This window comes from Hordeum vulgare, chromosome 1H, assembly GCF_904849725.1.
Source record: "Hordeum vulgare subsp. vulgare chromosome 1H, MorexV3_pseudomolecules_assembly, whole genome shotgun sequence".
NCBI lineage: Eukaryota > Viridiplantae > Streptophyta > Magnoliopsida > Poales > Poaceae > Hordeum > Hordeum vulgare.
This window is the reverse complement of record NC_058518.1, coordinates 427,272,184-427,291,723: the sequence shown is the minus strand read 5'-3', so window position 1 is coordinate 427,291,723 and position 19,540 is coordinate 427,272,184. Positions and strand designations below refer to the sequence as shown.

The window sequence follows — 19,540 nt, the reverse complement described above, 5'->3', positions numbered from 1 at the left end:
GTAAAAATATGTATTTTTAGGAATTTTGGATTTCGAATTTGAAGGGCCCATGGAGACCAAGCTCCAAAAGCAATTTCCGGCCGTGCACTACTTATAAGAGCATCTCCAACAAGCACACACAAATTTCACACCCTAAAATAGTTTTAGCACGTCACTATAGCAACTTTAATGCGCCGAGGCCAACATTGCTTTAGCAGATGCCTAAAAACACGCGCCCAAAAAAACGCGCAGTGTGAAGCGTGCGTAATCCGACGCCCAAAATATGCTGCGCGCGATAACGTTTTTCAGCGCTTGCCTAATTTTTTTTAACACGCGCACTGTTTTACAGTGTGTGTTGGAGCTGTTCGACGTCTAAAAATAAATCTTTGACACGCAGAACAGTTTTTAAACGTCTGTTGGAGATGGTCTAAACACATAACGAAGCTAGCTCAGTTGGCAACATCTACCAGCAGTGGACGCAAGGGCCAGCTCGACTCCAGTTTCTACCAATTACTACGTGGCTAAAAAAAATGGGTTGGCTTTGTTGGGCCATCTCAAAATCCACTTAACTTGTTTTTTCAGTGAGTACATTTTCCAACGATTACTCTTACCTACACAGGTTGTGAAAGTTTTTCTTTTTTTCGTAGATTCGTATTTTTAAAACATTTTATGTACTAAACCGTGCGTCCAAATCTTGAACCGTTTTTAAACGTTGGCTTTCTCGCGTCGAGATCTTTAAAACTAAATCCCATGTTAATAGGTTTTGACGAACTTCTTTTTCACGAAAAAAACCGGAAGAAAAAAGCGGACGGAAAAACCAAGCCTCTCACGAAAAAAAATAGAATAAAAAAGGCAAAACCGTGCCTTTTGACGGAAGCAAAACCATGACTTTGGAGAAAAAAACGTGTTTTTTTCCTTTTTGGGAGAGGCACGGGCGTGCCTCTCACGAAGGCAAAAACTGTGCCTTTCACGGAAGCAAAACCGTGCCTCTCGCAAAAAAACAAAAACATTTTTTTCCTTTCCGAAAGGCACGGGCGTGCCTCTCGCGAAGGCAAAACCGTGCCTTTCGCGGAAGCAAAACCGTGCCTCCCACAAAAAAAAAACAGAAAACGCATTTTTTTCCTTCCCGAAAGGCATGGGCGTGCCTCTCACGAAAGCAAAACCGTGCCTCTCGCAAAAACAAACAAACAGAAAACGTGTTTTTCTCCTTCCAAGAGGCACGGACGTGCCTCTTGCGAAGGCAAAACCGTGCCTCTTGTAAAAGCAGAAAATGTGTTTTTTCATGTGAAAAACAGAAAACTTGTTTTTTTCGCGAAAAAAATTGATTTTTTTTCATTCAAAAGTTACGAAAGACCGGTGAAAAACCGAAACACCACAAAAATCTGGAAAAACCATTCAAAAAAGGCGAAAACGCGTGCGAAAAAGTAAAAAAAAAACAAAAAAAGCTCAGAACGTGACACATGGCGGCGGCTGAGAACGCGTGCGCCAAATGGCGGCGCACGGGAGCGATTACTGGGAGGCTTCCAACGAAACGTTCGCTAACTAGTTGCTCCCAATTAATTTTGCTTTTTCTTAGGCCTACTATATGGCTAGAAAAATAAATGGGCTGGCTTTGTTGGCCACCTCGAATTTCGCTTGAGCTGTTCTTTTAGTGGACGAACGCACCACAAAGTTTAGTACCACCTTGAATAAGAAAACCCTAACACACCTTCAAGCGGTGAATGGATGGAAAATAAATAAAAGAAATGCATCTTGCTTTATTAATAGGTATAGATATAGGTATATAGATAAAAATTTATCTAATTTTGTTAGAATTTTGGAGGCAATCAATGAAACTTTATTAAGTCGTCACAATGTTATATGGACGAATGGAAGATCACTGGGATTACCTAACCAAACATGACGACCATATCCCAATTTTAACACATGTTTCGCTAGATTGTGAGCCTCGACATTCAAACTCCTAAACTCATGGATGAAATTACAAACAGAAAAACTAGAAGAATAATGTATTATCTCATGAATAATTGCACCATATTCTGCCCCGTTCTTTTTTTTTATATCTTCAACCACCATCTTGCAATCAGACGCCATACAGATAGATTGTAAGTTCATGTCCTCTGCAAGCGTTATAGATTCTCTTACTGCTAGAGCTTCCAATGTCCTCTTCTAATTTTGTTAATTGAAAAATAATCTCAAAACTGGGCCAAATTCGAGGCTCGGACTCTCTCCCTGGCCAGGCCGAGCCCACTCCATCCCTCTCTTTTCTTGGGTGTAGTAAACATCGTTAAATTAAGTACTCATTATATTATCAAACCAAATAAAAACACAATAATACATGTAGAAACTTTGGTTCGTCAACATTGTTAACTACGATGATCTGTAACCAGCAAAAAATGACTTGCTTTCACTACCAAACTCATCGTGGACTAGTTTCTACCTACGGCATGTATGTTTTTCATAATATTTTTCAAAACATAAAACATGGATTTGTGGCAAACAGGATCATATGATAAATTCCGGCACTGAAATGGAGCTCAGATGCAGATGTTGCTGAGAGAACCGACAACAAAATGATTGTATGACATCCTAGATTACATCGAGGGGAACCAATGACAAACGAAACAGACCAAACAATGATTGTATGACATCTTTCCAAACTACGAATGGGCCAGAAAATACCCTTCTCAGTCAAGAGATGCGTTAAAAGTTCAATCATAATTTGCTCAGAAGTCAATTGGCAGCGAGCACATAGAACATCTACCTACCTATCTTTGTTACAAGCCAACCTTTGGCCATGATTTATTCTTCTGTTCCCCAATGGAGCGCCACCAAAATGATTTTGTTAACTGTAACCAGGCCGTTGGGGGTCGTAGCCTGCAACGGCAAGCACCGTCTGGGGAAGGCTACTGCTACTACCGACCTTTGCATCATCTGCACGCTTGGCAGGCTTCTGCTTCTCGCTGACATACCGCGGGGGAGCTGCCTTTGGTGGGTTAGCTTGCAGTTGCAGATCCATGGCAGTGTCAGATCCTAGCTTTCTCCTCTTGATGTCCGCAGAAGAACTACGGTTGCCATCAGATACTGCACCGACGGTCAATTCACCGACTCCGTCGGCGTTTCTACAGACCTGGCTATGTCCATAGTTAATGACAGGATACAAGGTGTGTGTGCTTGTCATCGATGAACTAGCGTCTTTCATGGGCGGTTGTATAACTTGCTGTGCTGTAGCATATTGTGCCACCACAGGGTTGCCATCTCGTGACTTGGCGGCAGCAGCTATCCTTCTCCTCTTCATTCTCTCCTCATTGCGGACCTAATTTTGATTCAACATGGAACATCTAGTGAGTGACATTTACTGTGCATAAGTTTTCACATTGGGCAGGATATGCATAAATGGATGCCACCTAGTTGTGTACTTGCTTTTTCTTTCTTTCCTAGGAAGTTTTTAACTAGGCATATTAAGATGAAACGGCATTCACCTTGCGCTGCCGGTACAATAGATTTCTTCGCTCCTTTGATCTTGAAATGGCGTTTCGGATTTCAACTTTATCCATGTAACCTTGTGGCCATAAGTCAGCAAGCTGTGCAGAAAGATAATGCGAGCACGTTATGAACAAGTATAACGCACACGAGGTGGTGTACCTCAAATCAATGTGTTGCTCAGAAGCTTATGAAGTAACTAAATTTAAAGTTGGTGCAAAATCCATCATCCATGAAACAACAATTAACAGAGAGTATAAATCTCTCGACATAATCTTTAGCTGGTGCACAAAGCCGCATTTGTTTGACTTAGGATTACCTCACTAGTTTCTCGACTACATACAAATTAACAGTGAGTCAAAAGGCATGAATGTATTAGCAAGCTTAGAGACACAGTAATCTTTAGCTGGTGCGCAAAGGCATTTGTTTGACTTTGGATTACCTTGCTAAAGAAATGCTCGACTAAATGCAAAATAATGGAGCAAACCAAAAGGAATACTGGTTAGCTTAGAGACACCATCACAGTCAATAATACTGCTTTTGACACAGCAGACAAACCTAACCATTAACAGATAAATCAGATTACAATAACCAAAAGGAGTATTAGTAAGGAACCACATTTAAGTTCACGGTCAAGATCTTCCTGTGTGATTGTAAGTACCATACCAGAATTGAAAAAGAAGTCTTTAAGGACCATCACTCTATCGAAAACATGTTTGCATATTACAATTTAGTAGGTTTTTTAACAGATGTTCCGAAGAAGAAAAAAAGTTGGAATCCAAAATAACTGCGAACAAAAAGGAGGAACAGGAAAAGAAACATGTAAATTGGCAGGCCATACCTCTACATATAACTTACGACTCTGAGGGCCCTTGTCTTCATCCATACCCTGAAAAGCATGTGATATTCACTAATTAAGCATAATCGTAAGTTAGATGGAACTCGAGTCTTTGAAGTGATATTGAATACAGAACAAATTAAATAAGGAAAGGAGTCTTTCGAAGCTACTCTTATTTCGAAATAACCGTACGAAGCTCCTGACAGGGTGCGCAAAGATATTTTCACTTCATAAATACACGCATGTACAATAGATAAAACCTAAAACTAAACAGAGAAGCATCCCATCCAAAGCTTTCAGCATTTCTGTAGAGAGCAAACTGGCCACTAGCTTTGAAATATTATCATTAAAGGAGATACGTCTACATGTCTATACCTCAACATAAAGATCATATAGATCACAGATCCTGTCCTCCAGTGGAGCATCCAGAACAAATTTTCCTTTTAAGGCTGTTTTATCATCAATATTGACACCCCCTTGAAAAGCATCTGCTGAATCATCCCTTTGTTCGGTAACCTGAAAGCAAGTGGAGACAAAATTTCCTAAATTAAACTTCTGATGCATTGGTGAAAGCAAAAAACTAAAATAAAATGCAAGAACCCAAATGAAGTGAATCCTGCACATCCTACTCGGCATTGCAGTTTTACCTTGGGCTTGGTGGCTAGACGTGCTTTGACCATTTCATAGATCTCAGTTTTCACTTGCTGAAACTTATCAGCCTTCTCTTGTTTAGCGCACATACCCGATTCGACCATTTCTTTAATGTTTCTCTGAACCAAAATACCAACAATAAGTGAGAACTACGGTACGATATACAATTCAAACCAATGCAGACATGATGCAAGCAATATAAAGGCCATAACTGAAAAAATGAAGCGATAACACATAGTCAGATGCTCCAAAAGATATCTTTACTGTGACACGCATGGCTATGTTGCTTGTTATCTCTTTAGCAATGAGAGGTGTAGAAATTGAAGAAGTGGAAGACTTATATGACTTTATCTAACCAGTGATAACTATCAAACAAGAAAATAGTACTCCAAAGTAGAGCTTTACCAGCAACAACAATAGGATACCCAAGCTCTCATGTTTTTCCAATTGAAACATCTGGATGCAGCACTAATATTACAGAACCCACAACCAGGCCGAAAACAAGAGGTGTAGTCGGCTGGTTATGGGGAACTTTTGTATTTTTATGAAATTCACATTCTGAAAATTTGACACAATATTAGCACTACACACCATCAGAGGATAGTTTTGCACCTGTTTGCATGGGCCAAAAGCTCACCGTACCATTTTTTTTACGGTGACCAAAATTTTGGTGTTTGTTTGGATGGTTGCCAGTGTTTTGGCATGCCAATGCCTCTTTGCACACTCTAGTTCGTTTTTCTTGCCAATGCTAGGTAACCCTGGGCTAACAAAAGCCTCACCAAAATTTTGGCTAGCCAAATACTCCCTCCGTCCCAAAATTCTTGTCTTAGATTTGTCTAGAAATGGATGTATCTAAATACTAAAACGTGACTAGATACATTCATATCTAGACAAAACTAAGACAAGAATTTTGGGACGGAGGGAGTATTTGGTAAGGCAATCTTGGAAAAGCGGTCTCTTTCCAAACACAAGATGGCTGGCTACAAAAACAGCTGGAGCACTCTGAGTCTGTGATCATGATCTACTATCAGAGTCCCCTATCTTTTTATGCATGATAACTTCCCAGGGTGAGAGCTCGGTGAAGTATGTTGCACTCAAAGGTCCATGTGGTGAATGAGGACTGCAATTCCTTGCATCAACTGACTTGGATGTTCAATCTATGAGCATATTTCTCGTTTCATTTTTTTAGTCCTTTATTAGAACTCTAATTGTTAAATGGATTGAAGCAGTGAAAAGGGAAGGCCAGGTTGCAAGTAAAGTTGAATGGTAAAGAATCTCTAAGCAAGGAACTCACACCCATATTGCATTGAGAGAAAGAGAACCTTAAGTATTTATCTGGCTAGAGACGTTAATAAGATTTGCTCTCCTGTGCATCCTTCCTTAAATAAACTATCTTTTTTTCAAGAAAACGCAAAAGAGTTTGCATTTCATTTCATTGAACAGGGAGAGAACAGCAGTACAGGTACAACCTCCCAGGAGAAGGGACACACGCACACACATCATCGTCCTCACCAAACGAGCAGGTGAGGAGGTGCTACCAACTACAGACCGCAACGACGAAAGGTCTTGCCTTGTCCAGCCTCCAACCATGAATGGCGAGGTAGCTAGACTCAGAGCCTCAAGGCCGCCTCACAACCGTTGCCAGGCGCCTCCGAAGAAGACCGCATCTCCAGGGCTGTCCGGACCAACGTACCTTCCACCCATATGTGCCTAGGAGACGGTAGGTGGATGGCAGGACCCAGCCAGAACTAGCGAAGCCATCGTCTTGGACATGCTGGCGCCGGCATACATTGCGCCCTGGACGCCCATGCTCTATGCTGCAGCCCTCATCACAGCATCGCAATACCAGCAAGCCTCGCCGGAAAGACCAAGGAGGCCACCATCTCCGGCTGCAGCGTCGGGGACTCCAAATGCGACCCAACCAGCGCCTTCAAGAAGGGAACGGCGCTGAGACGCCGCCGCTGCCTTGTCCAGTGAAGGACCAAGGGTTTCCCCCGGTGCTCGAGGAGAGGATCTAGTCCGGGCCATGACAGCGCCTCCATGGAGGTAACGGCACCCTCAGGCGCTGCCGTTGTCAGTGCAGTCATCGCTGCGCAGGGATTTCGCCCCGGCCCAAGACCAGAACCCCAAATACCTCCGAAGCAGAGCAGACAGGAGACGGGGGAGCAGATCGCCGGAGAGGACCACCAGCACAGAGAGGGAAACCACGTATCATCACCGTCGATGTAGGGAAGCTCCGGCCAGCGCAGTGTAGAAGCCGCCGGATGGCTGCCAAACAAGGCCAGACACCACAGGGGGGCACGAGCAGGGCTAGTGGCGTCGTCGCGGGGACCTGCCACCAGCACCATGCCCCCGCCGACCATGGCCGCCGCCGCGCTGGCCCGCAGCCTCCGCCACCCGGATCCGCCGGGGCACAGCCAAGAAGCCGCAGCCGCGCCCCCAAAGGGTAGCGTCGCGCCGCCCGCGTGCTCTCCAGGCCAGATCCAAAGGCCCAACCCTCTGGATCTGGGGCCGCCGTCGCGAAACCCTAGGCCCGGAGAAGCACAGCTCGAACAGCCTCGTCGAGCCCCATGCTCGAGGGGGAAGGTCGCCTGGGACCGAAGTCCCGCCGCCGCCGGATACGCCAGGGCTTTGCCCAGCGTGGAGCGCTAGCGGCGGCAGGGGGAGGGGAAGGAGGAGGGGAGGGAGGGCTTGAGGGCTGCGTCGCCTCCCAAGTCGACCGTGGGGAGGGCGACACGGGTAAATAAACTATCTTCACTACACACAATTTATTATTTACATAAAAATGCCGCGTCTCTACTGTTTCCCAGCCAATCAAAAGAAGACATATGGATAAAAATATACTTATTATGGAGTCTGCCTGTTCATTTACATGAAAGCAATTTTAGTCCATTGTCAGTTGTGTGATTATTGTACAGGTCAGAAGATCAAATCCAGTGAGCTTGACTTGCTGCTTAGTTTATCCACATGGCTTGAAGACAAGTGCAAACTATAATATGAAATGCATAATCACATAACGACGCCCAAAAAAATCCATTATTATAGAAAAAATATCAGCATGCCAATAACCATCCAAAATGTTCTTAAATTCATCCACCAAACACCCAAAAAAAAAACCATATTCATGCCTGGAGCTTGCCTAAGACCCTAACAGTAGATGAGTACAGAACTGGAACTAAAAAATGGCTTTCTCTTAAGTCTTAACACTAATTGTGCTAGAACTCATCCAAAGCTGCAAGTGAACTATAATTATAACCAGCCTTTCTCAATAGAAGACCTACTCATCACAATATCCTCTAAATTTCTCCAGATTCAAGATCAAGACAGTCGACAGTGCATGAATATTACAAAATTAACAATTTGAGAATCTGAAACTCACAAAAGCAACCACCTAAGAAAGATCATGATGCCATGCATGGAACACATACTAAAAGAATCTGAAATTCACAATATCAATACAACAATGCACATACTTTAATCGCTGCCTCTACTCACCTTCAGTGTCCTACGCTGCACAAGGTGCCCCACTATGCCCATGAGGCGATTGATCAATTCATCTTCTGAGATTTTACCTTGGTTTGCCTGCATTTATCAAGAATTCACAGTTGTGAGCTACAAAATAAGTTAAATCTGCCAGTATAACCGAGTGCTTTTACTGAAACACACAAAAACAAGCACAGGCTGTACTTCTTCAAGCTTCTACATTCACACGAGGAAAAGCAGAAGCACAGGAATTTAAGGTGTACCTGCCTACATCTCTGTAATCTCAAAGAGTAAATTCAAAACTGCAGATTTTATGTCAAAACTACCAAGGAACTATGTTACGGATTACAGTTTGCATTTCGGATAACTACAGATATAATCATTGAAGACAGATGTTCTGAACATGAGGAATCCTCATCCCCATCTGTTCTTGTGTCGGTGCTTGCAACTCTCTCGAGGCCTCCCAGCCTGCCACCACCATCACTGTTCCCATCAGTTCTGAATCTGGTTGCAGCGACAGCTACGACTACCATCAGGCCACCCTCTACCTCCAGCCCTCTCCGCTTCCTAATTTGTCAGCCACCATTGCAGCAGGTTAGCTTCACTCTCTCTCCCACCTCCCTCATTTACCTGGCTGGATGGTGTGTGTTTCTTACTTTCTTGCTCCCCTCCCTCTGTTGTCTGTTTCTTGCTTGATGGTTCATGGATGAAGCTGAATGCTCTTGCCAGATTACTGTTCCATGCGTGATTATCTCGAGTTTGATGCTTCATGATGCATTGTGTCCTGTCATCTTTCTATATATAGTTGCTGTAGATGCATGGTAGCACTGCTCTTGCTACATTCTTTATGTGTGTACACTGTACAGTGTCAGGTCAGCTGCCCTTTGGAAGCATCACAATGGCTGCGTCTTCAACAGAGGGTGCCAATCGGTGCACGACCTGTTAAGAAAGATCAAGGACGAGGCTGCACTTTGGGCCGGCGCCGGTGCTTTAGGGCTTAGAGCAACCATCCGCCAAATATGGGATGTCCACTGATTCGATCACGGACAATGTAATTGCCTCCTAGGAGGATTGTAACCAAAACTCTCTCTTTTCAATGCAATGAAACGCAAGCTCTCTTGCGTTTTCTCGAAGGAGAAAAAAGTGTCACGTCAGCGCTCGTCATAGGTGATGTTGTGGTTGTGAGGTACCTCACTTTATCGCTGTGTCTGTGATGTTGTACTGATTTTATGAAAGAGTTAAATGCACACGAGGTCCTAAATCTTCCATCGAAGTGTCAGTTAAGTCCTAGTACTTTCAAAATGCACGTTTAGGTCCCAATTCTGTAGTAAGCGGTTCACCCGAGGTCCTTTTTTCCCTGAACGCCCTCTGACATGCTCACGTGGCATGTTGACCACCGCCACGTCGACGGCGGGGCCGTGGTGGTTGGTCTTTTTTTGCAGGAAAACTTTATAAGTCATCTTATTCTCATTCCCCAGTCCCTGGCCCAATATCCTCTCTCTGTCTCTCTCTCTCTCTGTCTCTCTCTCTCTCTCGTGCCCTAACCATCGCCATGGCTGGAACCGCAAAATGATCGGCAGGGAAGCGAGTGAAGAAGAGGAGCTTCGCAGCATTGGCGCTGCCTGCCGCCGCCACAGTAATCTGTCCATCAGTGGCACTTCGGCAGGTTTAAATCACTGAGAGAGAGCGTGCACACTGGTGACGCTCGAGGCAGCGCCAACAGATGGGGTGACCGGCGAGCTTGTGTGGCTGCCAACAGCATTAAGCGGGAGGGAGCCAGAAGACACGGGAAAGCTCGGGAAAAGGGTTGAACATCTGCGTGGGCGAGGTGAGCTCGGGGACGTGGGGAATGAGAATAGGATGGTATATAAGGGGTTTTCTGTAAAAAGACCAACCGCCACGACCCCTCTGTCGACGTGGCGGGTCAACGTACCACGTGAGCAGGTCAGAGAGCACTCGGGCAAAGGACAACCACTTACTACAGAATTGGGACCAAAACGTGCATTTTTAAAGAACTAGGACTAAACTGACTCTTCGATAAAAGATTTAGGATCTGTAGTGCATTTAACTCTTTATGAAATTTAGCAGCACAGATAAATAAGAGAAGAAAACTATAGTTTTAGCGGAACAAGAAAACCGCTATGTATGCCTTAGTGGGTTACTGGTTCAGCAGTTGTTTTGTACTCCAGAACCGAGACAAGGTCCCATAAATTTTCAAAAATAGTTTAAACATCAACAAAATAGTACTAAAATGTAACCGATGTTATATGCCTGTTAGGAACAGTGTCAGCTGTGAGTTCTTTATTTCCAAACTCACGGCACCTGGGGGACACCCCACCTGAAGCCTGGAATTTATGTAAAGACTAAGGCCCCGTTTGGATCATCTCCATCTCCTCCAAATCCCCATCTCCTGCTTCTGCTAGCAACAGCCAGCTTCTCGTACAAAAACCGGATCCAGAGAAACCGTTCGGGAGGCCAGCTCCACTCCCAACTGGTTAGTTGGGCTGATGGGCCAATAAGCATGCTTTATGTTAAAAGGAAGGCAGGCCAGGCTTTACGTGAAATAGTATGGGAGAGGAGAGGTATCGAGAAGACAGAACATATCAGCGAACCGGTATGCTGCCCCAAGGTCACTTGGCGGTGGCATATCGACTAATATTGCCCAACTTCGCCTCCTTGGATTTTTGGGAGCCAGGATCATACAGCTTCTTATTTTTGCACTGCGAGGCTGCTCTGCTCCATGAAGCCAGATTCTCGGAGCTGTGGCGTTCGGCCCTGCTCCATGTGCGGAGCCGAAGAAGCTGGGAGCCGGAGACGTTCCAAACAGGGCCTAAGTAGCAGCACAGGAGGGACTAACCAGAAGCATTTAACTCTGATGTAAAATATGGCCAGAACATACCGATAACCTTGCGACCTTGGCAAGTTTTTGTTTTATTTCTTGAGGCAGTCTTCTTTTGACCGCTCCTTGACAATTTGGATCAATGAACGGAACATCAAGAGTATGCGGTTTGTCTGTGAGGAGGAATGTTGAGTAGCAAACACTAAAGTTACTTCCAGAAGTGCTTCAAAGTAAGTACTCCCTCCGTCCCAAAATAACTGTCTTAACTTTGTACTAGCTCTAGTACAAAGTTGTACTAAGCTTGAGACACTTATTTTGGGACGGAGGGAGTATAACATTGAACATAAGAATTTGTATATCAGGTACGCACATTCACCGACAATATTTTCAAGGTCACGAATAGCTCGCTCGAGTCTGGTACCCTTGGCCTTAATACCTGAACCTTCTATGCGCCTGTTCGCAGCCAAGTGCTGAAAAGGTAGCACAGAATATCATAAAAACAACAAGTGCATAGAGATAACTGAATCACACACCAGTTCCGCTGTTTCATACCGTTGTTTGTGTCGAATATACGTTGTCGGCTGTGGTCAAGCCAGGAAACTGATTGGCACCAAATTTTTCTTTTCGGTGCATTTTCTTTGGCAAATCTGGCTTCGCCACATTAGAGGATTTTTTCAATTGGAGATCAAGTTGTACTGCAGTATCCTTCTCCAAGTATGCTGGATAAGGGTTTGTGGCATTAGTTGTAGACTTACGAGCAAAATCAACAGCCTGCGGCACTGAAGTTTTATGCTTGTTCAAGTCCTTTATTTCTGAAGAAGGTAATGAAACACCCTTACTTGGTAACTTCGGATGTGATGCATACTCGGCACCAGTTGCATTGTCACTGGCATTCACTTTCTGCATTCTTGCAGGGGAAATACTTTTATTCGCCAAAGGTTTGTTGCCTTCAGAGTGATATTCGCTGTAAGAACTTAAGTTGCTACTTGCTATATGCTTTCCTATTTCAAGAGCATTCCTTTTAGGGACTTTTACAGGCATGCTGCCTGGTGCAAGATCCTTGCTATTTTCGAGGTAAGAATTTGAAGAGTCTCTTCTTCTCCGTTTCTTTGGTCCAACATTTTGTACTGTGCCATCTGGTCCAACATTTTGTACTGAGCCATACTCACTGCAAAACAAAGCTGAAGTAATGTCATTATTTATCTCATATAACGGCACATATATAAAGCATGTACGCCGTAAGCTTGAGTTGCTATTTAGTACTCCCTCCGTCCCAAAAGGCTTGTCTTAGATTTGTCAGATACGGATGTATCTAGACTCATTTTAGTGTTAGATACATCAGTATCTAGATAAATCTAAGACGAGTTTTTTGGGACAGAGGTAGTTAGTATATCACCCACCCTAATACAGCTATGAAGAATTAGCACAAGTAAGACCCAGCACAATGCCTGTTATAAATAAAAATTGTGCAGCTCAATAGTGGCAAAACAACTAAGTATCACAAGAATTACCTTTGTTCCAGTTTCCCTTTGTTCACAAAAAATCCAGTGTGCTTGGTTTCCAAATTGTCAACTTCAAAGTACTCATCCTATAAATGCAAGTAATAGCCAATCCAACAGTTGCTATTAGCCTCACATTCTCAAAAAGTCTGACAATACAGCAACAAAAAATTGAACTTGCTGTCTAACATGGCAGCAGGAAACATGTCCGCACAGAAACTGCATCAGTATATTCTAACAAACTGGCATCAGTACAGTAGGATTTGACTGTTCTTGCAATAAGAAAGAAAGAAAGAATAGAAATGAACGCATCATTCTCAATATTGGTGAAAAAGGTCAGGTGAAGTGGTTGTCCCTAAGGTAAAGAAAGAATAGAAATTGGCACATCTTTCTCGATATTGGTGAAAAAGGTCAGGTGAATTGGTTGTCCCTAAGGTTCTATTATAGTCCTTATGTTTATAACCAATTCAGCATCATCCAGGTAAATTGCTAGCATCCAGGTAAGAAAGTAGTCTGAAGCAATGAAAGAACTAACCAATTCAGCGTCATCAATGAAAGAATCTTCAGTGTCATACTGATCATCATCAGGCACATCATCCAGATCTTCTTCGTCACTACTATGTTTTCCCTGTCAAAGTGCAGTACGAGAACACGGGGCAAAGACGTTATGCACATGGTGTATATTAAGTAAAAATTGCATGTCCTCTCTTGACATAACAACATGTCCCTTACCATGTAAAGGCGCTCAATTTTCTCAATAACTGCATTGAACCGATTTGACTGTGATGGATCATTTGGGTCGTTTTCTGTTGGATGTACCTGACTCAAAAACGATGAGATAGCCTCAATATCAAATACAACAATAATCCAACTGTTTTGCAACAACAAAAAACTAATTAATCTATCAATCACATGTGAAAATAAACACAAGATAGGCTGATTAATCCAGTGAACGGGTAAGTGCAGCAGCAGTCATTGTTAATGTTAAGGATCAATACATGAAATTTTTTCATATACTGGACTACTAGGAAGAAAAATTAATTAGGAAAACGGCTTGTCTCTTGTATATAGTGCATATCAAAAGTAAGCAATTTCATTTTACAGTAACCACTTCATCAGTTATCCTGAAGAGCTTTTTTGAATTATCTTGAGTTTTTTGCTGCACATCTGGTTGAAGGGTGCATATGTTTTGATGCTCCGGAGGAGAAGCGAAGCAGACATAATCCTACCTCCTTGCAAAGGCTTCCACGACAACACCTGATGTATGCCGTATCCTTATGATACGACTACATCTCATGACTTTTGCTGTTTGTACTAAATTTCTCTGTTGCAAACTCCTTCTACTCTCGCTCTACAAGTCTACATTTCTCCTCACCTGGATACAGCAGGTATCGTATCTAGCTAGTCTCCAACAGTTGCACGAATAAAATCCCAATTTCTACATCCCTCCCACTTGAAATCCCTCGGTTTGCAGGACTGATCAGCACCCTTAAGCGTATACAGCGAGGACACTTACAAGGGGGGCACGACAACCTACCGCAGCACCAGACGGCCCCGCGAGGGGGGCGACGACCGGCTGTACCGCCGCAGCCGCGGCGGGCAGGGAGGGCGGCGGGGCGGCTCCCAGGCCGGCCTCCTTGAGCAGCTTCTTCCACGACACAATGGTGGTCTCCCCGGGCCTGAGCTCCACGGAGAACAGCTGCCTCCCCGCCGGCGGGGCCACCACGGCAGGCGGCGGCGGCGGCACAGGAGAAGCAGCAGGAGCCCTCGCCGCAGCCTCGGCCGGCACCGCGGCGGGAGGGGGAAGCGCGGGGGCTGGCAGGGCGGCGGCCGCGGGGTCGTCCATGACGGCGGGAATTGCGCGATTAGGGCCCCGGATCAGCGGGCTAGCGCATCGGATCGAGGGGGCCTGGAGGGGTTATAGGGCCGCGGGAGGCGGGCGGCAGGTCGGCGACGGCGGGGTGGGAGGGGGAGGGATGCGCGGCGCGGCGCGGCGGAGCGGGGCGCGCGGGATGGTGCCGGTGCTTGTAAGGTGGGTGGGTGAGGAGGACGACGGGCGTGGCCGGGGCCGGGGAAAGGCTCGTCTCCTCTCCACAACGGCTGGACGGGACGGACGGTACGGCCGTGGATTTACTTTCCTTTTCTCTGCTGCGCTGCTACCCCTCTCTCTCTCTCTCTCTCTCTCTCCTCCTCTCCTCTCGCCGTCCGTCGCCGTCGACGTTTACCGTTTCCGCTCGCTCGCGGGCTGGACTATGATCACGATGGTCTGTCCGTTTGCGGGCCCTCCCCCGTCGGCCCATTAGCGTGCGCCCGCTCAATTGCCTTTCTGGGCCTTCTCTCGGCCTATTCGATCCGAGGCGCCGGCCCTCTCCTCCTCCTCCTCCTGAGCGGAGCATCTTCTTCCCTGCCTGTTCGCAGCCGCAGTTCGCTTTTGCTGTTCATTCACGATTCTCGCTTTCCCCCCAGGTTCCACGGCGAACGCTGCCGCCGAAGATGAGCCCTAAATCCACAACACCTCAGAAACTCCCTCGGCCGTAGCCCCCCCCTCCTTGCCGCCATTATCGAAAGGGAATCGGAAAGGCGGCCAACCCACCGGTCTCCTCTTCATCCCGCAGGTAAGCGTAAGCTTCGTCCCCCAAATCTTCCACGCCTAGGCCCACAGTGTTCGACCGGGGATTCGGCCGCTGGTCGGCTTCCCTGCGCTTCACCGGTTTCTTCTCTCCGTGCTGCATGCGCTCCGTTCTTGCCTGCAATACATGCCCTGCGGCTATTCTGCGATCTACAGAATGGGGTTTTGTTGCGCAGGGGTCAGCAATCTCTGCGGGTTTCCACTCGGATCTTTCATCCTAGGGTGATTTTAGCCGCATGCAGTTCCAGTGGCAGCTTGTTTAGTGCGGAGGTATGATTCTGGTGCGCTGCTTTGTAGGCGCGACACATCTGCACAAATTCGTTTCAGTGCTGTATATGCTCGATGCCAAGTGTTCGTCCAGTGTAAATGGTCAGAGTTCTGACCTCATCTTCTATCTTGCCATGGTAGGAATAGGAAGAGTGTCCAAGAATCGTAATGCGGCATCGTTTCACGAGGATACCCGGTGATGAATTGGGGTTCACTAAATTTGTTCACTGCCATTGGGATTTTTGTTAGAACGCAGCGTGCAGTTGCCATGATGTTTCGGTGTCGGTTGTGTGCATGAATCACCTGCTCATTCTACTCCGGATTTTATGGTTAGTTACTGATAGGATGACTGTTGATGCATACTACGTAGTGTAATATAAGGCTTCTTGAATTTTTCAGACAATAGGCGAGATGAAGAACCAGAAAATGGCGAATGGATCAGCACGCGGCAACAACAAGGTGTTCGACAGTTTGGCTCGCAAAGATGTTTCAGATATTGATCCGTCTTACAAGGTTTTCTTGGAAAATCTAATTGAAGATGGAAGTGCGTATCTATTCCATATGCCAAATGGGGACCATGGCTTGCCTGCTTTCGTCAGGTATGAAGAGGATGATATGTCATATGGAGGCACAAATGCCAGAGACGGCACAAAGGTCCCCAATAAATTGCCACACACAAGCCGGGGTGGTCCAAATGTTAAGCGACTAGATCAAACATCAGGCAGGGCTTTCGATGATGTGGGTCATTCCTTTCTACCAAGGACATCATCTTTAAAGAAGAACACCTCAGAGGTTGATGAATCTTATGCAGAATTTCTGAGCCTCTTGAAGATCAAGGATGGTTTCATGGTTCTTGAGCTGGAACCAGGTGTTACTGTGGTATATGAGCAAGAGGAGGAGACACCCCCTGGATATGATGAGTTGAGAACTTTGGTTATGTCTGAACGTGGAATTGATGGGCCTGCTCCAGACAATTTGTATAGTCAGGATTTAATCTGCACAGATGAGCATGGACGTGTACCTTGTACTGAATCTTCTGATTTTAACGTGAGTTCTACTTCTGTTTAGTTTTCTTGGTTATCTTTTAAATTATTGCGTTTTATTTCATAATTTGTTTTTTTGCGGCAGGCATGTGAAGATTGTGAAGAAGCGCCTCTTGCTCTTAGTTGTGGTGCTCCTTCTACATTTGATGAAAAACTTGATTCTGTTTTAAGTCGGCCATATGACCAAAATGAATACGAAGAGCTTACGAGAAAAGCCACTGACCAGAAGCCTGTGAGCAGACTAAGACAATTGCGAAGTGGATCCAAACGCTATGCCACAGGATTCGTTGGACTGTCATATCTTGATCACTACCCAGGTGGTTACTATGTTGTCTATGGGCAACCTTTTTATTCCGTTGCTGCGCCTTTCTTGTGGCTATGGTCTTGAGTTCGGTGAGGTGTTGATAAGCATTTCTCAAACTGTGCATTTTATGGTCCGGTACAAATCATAACTGATTTATGCTCCCAGCATATAGCTCTGACCAAACCAGTGATTGAATAGCCATGTTCAAATGTTTCCTTCCAAACGGATCACTGAATTCGATTAGAAGTCACTAATTTAATCTGTTCATCACCAGTTTGTATGCAAATAAAATTATTTATAGCATGTATGACAGGACAAAAAATCTTGATATTTAAGTGGCTTGGGTTAGCTAGTTGTGGCTGCTTTATTGTGCCTAGTGAGCTTCCTTCTATAAACAGACGTTTGAAATTTTGGATGCATGATGCCTTTCATTATTGCTCTGCCTTGCTTTGACGCAAAGTAGCTGTAGCATTTTTATCAACTTTGTGATCAAGATTCTCATGGCGCCTGTAGCAGTTTTGGAGGCTGTACTTTGGTGCTGCAACATAAAGTAGTATTCTATGAATTATTCGGCAATAGTCGGATTCCTCAATTGCATTTGTATCATGCTTTACCACCAAAACTGATGCAGATCTGGCCAAGCAAATCGACACTGCTGACACAAATGAGAGGCGACTGAACCTCCTGCGAAAATTCTTCTTCTGGCTAGAGGTGATCTATGCTCACCATCCTAGTTATTGTTCTTTTCTGTCACTAGCAATGATATCTTATAGTGGAAGTCAGAATTAGTGATTTATAAATGGTCTGAAGTTAACGGTTTTGCCCAACTGAGCTAAGGTTCATCGTGGAAGCTCCTTAAGTAGGGATACATCGGAAAAATGCAATTATCTATGTACTAACATTTTAGTAGATAAAAACAAAAATTGCTCTTCTCCTGTGTTTGGCCATGCTAAATAGTAAATACACTACGTAGTTACCCGAACTAAAGTTTCGCATTGTCTGCAGAACCTATGCCATGATGGAGCACACATGCCATGGGTCCCCAAGGGGCTGGCCTGCGATCCCATCGCCACAGATGACTGACTGAGAACCAGAACAAAGGCGGGCTCTCCAGGATGCCACGAGACTGAAGGAGAAACAGGCAGGGTGCACCTTCCTTGCATCGATGCAGCAAGGCTCCTTCGATCGGTAGCTATGTAGATATGTCAACCATGTACTTTTGTCGCGCAGCTGCATGTAAGTAGCCTTCTATATGCTGCTTTTGGTTTGTGCTTTAACCATATCTGTGTGTGATCTTGGGTGTTCTCTATGGTGCTATGGAGTATGGACAATTGTTTCTTAGCAGTTTCTTCATTGACTGTTGATACCTCATACATGCAGATGCGCGCTAGGCCAAACTGAACGAGTGATGATTGCTGTGGGCCAGTTGTGGTGAAGCACCAAATTATTTTTCTGTTTTTGTGAGGGGAAGCATCACAGTATCTTTGTGGTACTTGCTCTTATGGGGAAGAGGAAGGAAATCACTGGCCAAGATTGCTGAGGCGACTTTCGGCCCACTGTTGATTTCCAATAGAATTCAGTGGGAGAGCAAGAGCCCGTTATTAGAAAAACAAGGAAATAACCATGATACTCGAAATATCTCATGTCAAGAGATAATAACTTACTCCCTCCATCTCCCAAAAGAAGGTTTGTAAATTGTAACGTTTATGCTTAAATTTTGTGTTGGTCAAATGGGGCAAAGTCTTGGGATTTCTAGATTGACGTTTTGTCGCCCCCCTTGAGAGCTTCACCTCCGGCTTCCCCATCCAGCCTTACTCCCCCTCATCGTCGACGGCCATGGTGTCGGCGCTGGGTGGGATGGAGGTACGGATCCTAGGTCTAGTAGTTTATGAGTGTCTCTCTTCGACAAATAAAGTGGAGCTCATTTTGGAACTTGTATCAGTGGTTGTCCACCTCTCCCTTGGGCCACGTTGTTGGCGAAGAGGCGAAGGCAAAGTTGATCCCCGACACCGTATCCTTCGGCGGCATCCCTCAATCGACTCCATGCCGAAGCTTAGGCCACTCCGCCTTCGTCCCCACTTCTCCCTCTTTTCCTTGCCGGAATAAGTCCCAATCAGGTGGTGCGCTAGATGAGATGGGTTCTCTTCTTCTTCCTCTATTTGTCCTTGCCATGATGGTTCTGGGAAGAGATATTGCGCACAACACCAGATGTACATGCATGCCACATGCAAGAGGTCTCTCTGTTGCCTTTCTGACGGGGGATAACCCTGGGGTAGGCTCATCACGCCTACTCCTTTATACTTTGGTATAGAGGGGAGCAATAGCTTCCTCAACTGTCGGCCCGTCCTAATCGGCTACGCGGTACTTGCCAGCTAGGAGCGTAGTCGGCTACTCTCTGGACGGCTGGCCATGCCACCGGCCGGCTGAAGGGCACATGTCGCATCAATCCCTAGGATGTGACTGGGGCCTTCGATTAAAGGTGAAAATACGTCAGCGCGGGTACGATGGAGAAGTGCACGCATGGC

At 45.4% G+C, this 19,540-nt stretch overlaps 2 protein-coding genes across 8 annotated transcripts; one reads left to right on the top strand and one right to left on the bottom strand.

Moving 5' to 3' along the window:
* Positions 1 to 2,489: 2,489 nt before the first annotated feature.
* Positions 2,490 to 14,907, bottom strand: LOC123442594 (ubinuclein-1). Of its 2 annotated transcripts, XM_045118694.1 has the most exons (14): positions 14,310 to 14,903; positions 13,505 to 13,591; positions 13,308 to 13,400; positions 12,785 to 12,861; positions 12,113 to 12,441; positions 11,826 to 11,992; positions 11,644 to 11,743; positions 11,334 to 11,446; positions 8,447 to 8,533; positions 4,948 to 5,070; positions 4,676 to 4,816; positions 4,304 to 4,351; positions 3,462 to 3,563; positions 2,490 to 3,295 (listed from the first exon to the last, which is right to left on the bottom strand). In XM_045118694.1, the coding sequence occupies exons 1-14, from the start codon at positions 14,616 to 14,618 to the stop codon at positions 2,825 to 2,827; spliced, it is 2,247 nt and encodes a 748-aa protein (XP_044974629.1). In that variant the 5' UTR covers positions 14,619 to 14,903; the 3' UTR covers positions 2,490 to 2,824. The 2 variants fall into 2 exon arrangements, with proteins under 2 accessions (XP_044974629.1, XP_044974621.1); XM_045118686.1 differs by having other exon boundaries at positions 11,826 to 12,441; positions 14,310 to 14,907.
* Positions 14,908 to 15,175: 268 nt separating this feature from the next.
* On the top strand, positions 15,176 to 18,746 carry LOC123442611. 6 transcript variants are annotated; one of them, XR_006630495.1, is made up of 8 exons: positions 15,176 to 15,387; positions 15,578 to 15,671; positions 15,810 to 15,997; positions 16,068 to 16,715; positions 16,797 to 17,031; positions 17,647 to 17,726; positions 18,021 to 18,251; positions 18,396 to 18,746. XR_006630495.1 is itself a non-coding variant. In XM_045118704.1 (7 exons), exons 3-7 carry the CDS (start codon positions 15,995 to 15,997, stop codon positions 18,096 to 18,098), a joined length of 1,044 nt encoding a protein of 347 aa, XP_044974639.1. In that variant the 5' UTR covers positions 15,176 to 15,387; positions 15,578 to 15,671; positions 15,810 to 15,994; the 3' UTR covers positions 18,099 to 18,356. The 6 variants fall into 6 exon arrangements, 5 of the variants coding, with proteins under 5 accessions (XP_044974639.1, XP_044974667.1, XP_044974658.1 ...); XM_045118704.1 differs by lacking the exon at positions 18,396 to 18,746 and having other exon boundaries at positions 18,021 to 18,356; XM_045118715.1 differs by lacking the exon at positions 18,396 to 18,746 and having other exon boundaries at positions 15,178 to 15,387; positions 16,797 to 17,028; positions 18,021 to 18,356.
* Positions 18,747 to 19,540: the final 794 nt, after the last annotated feature.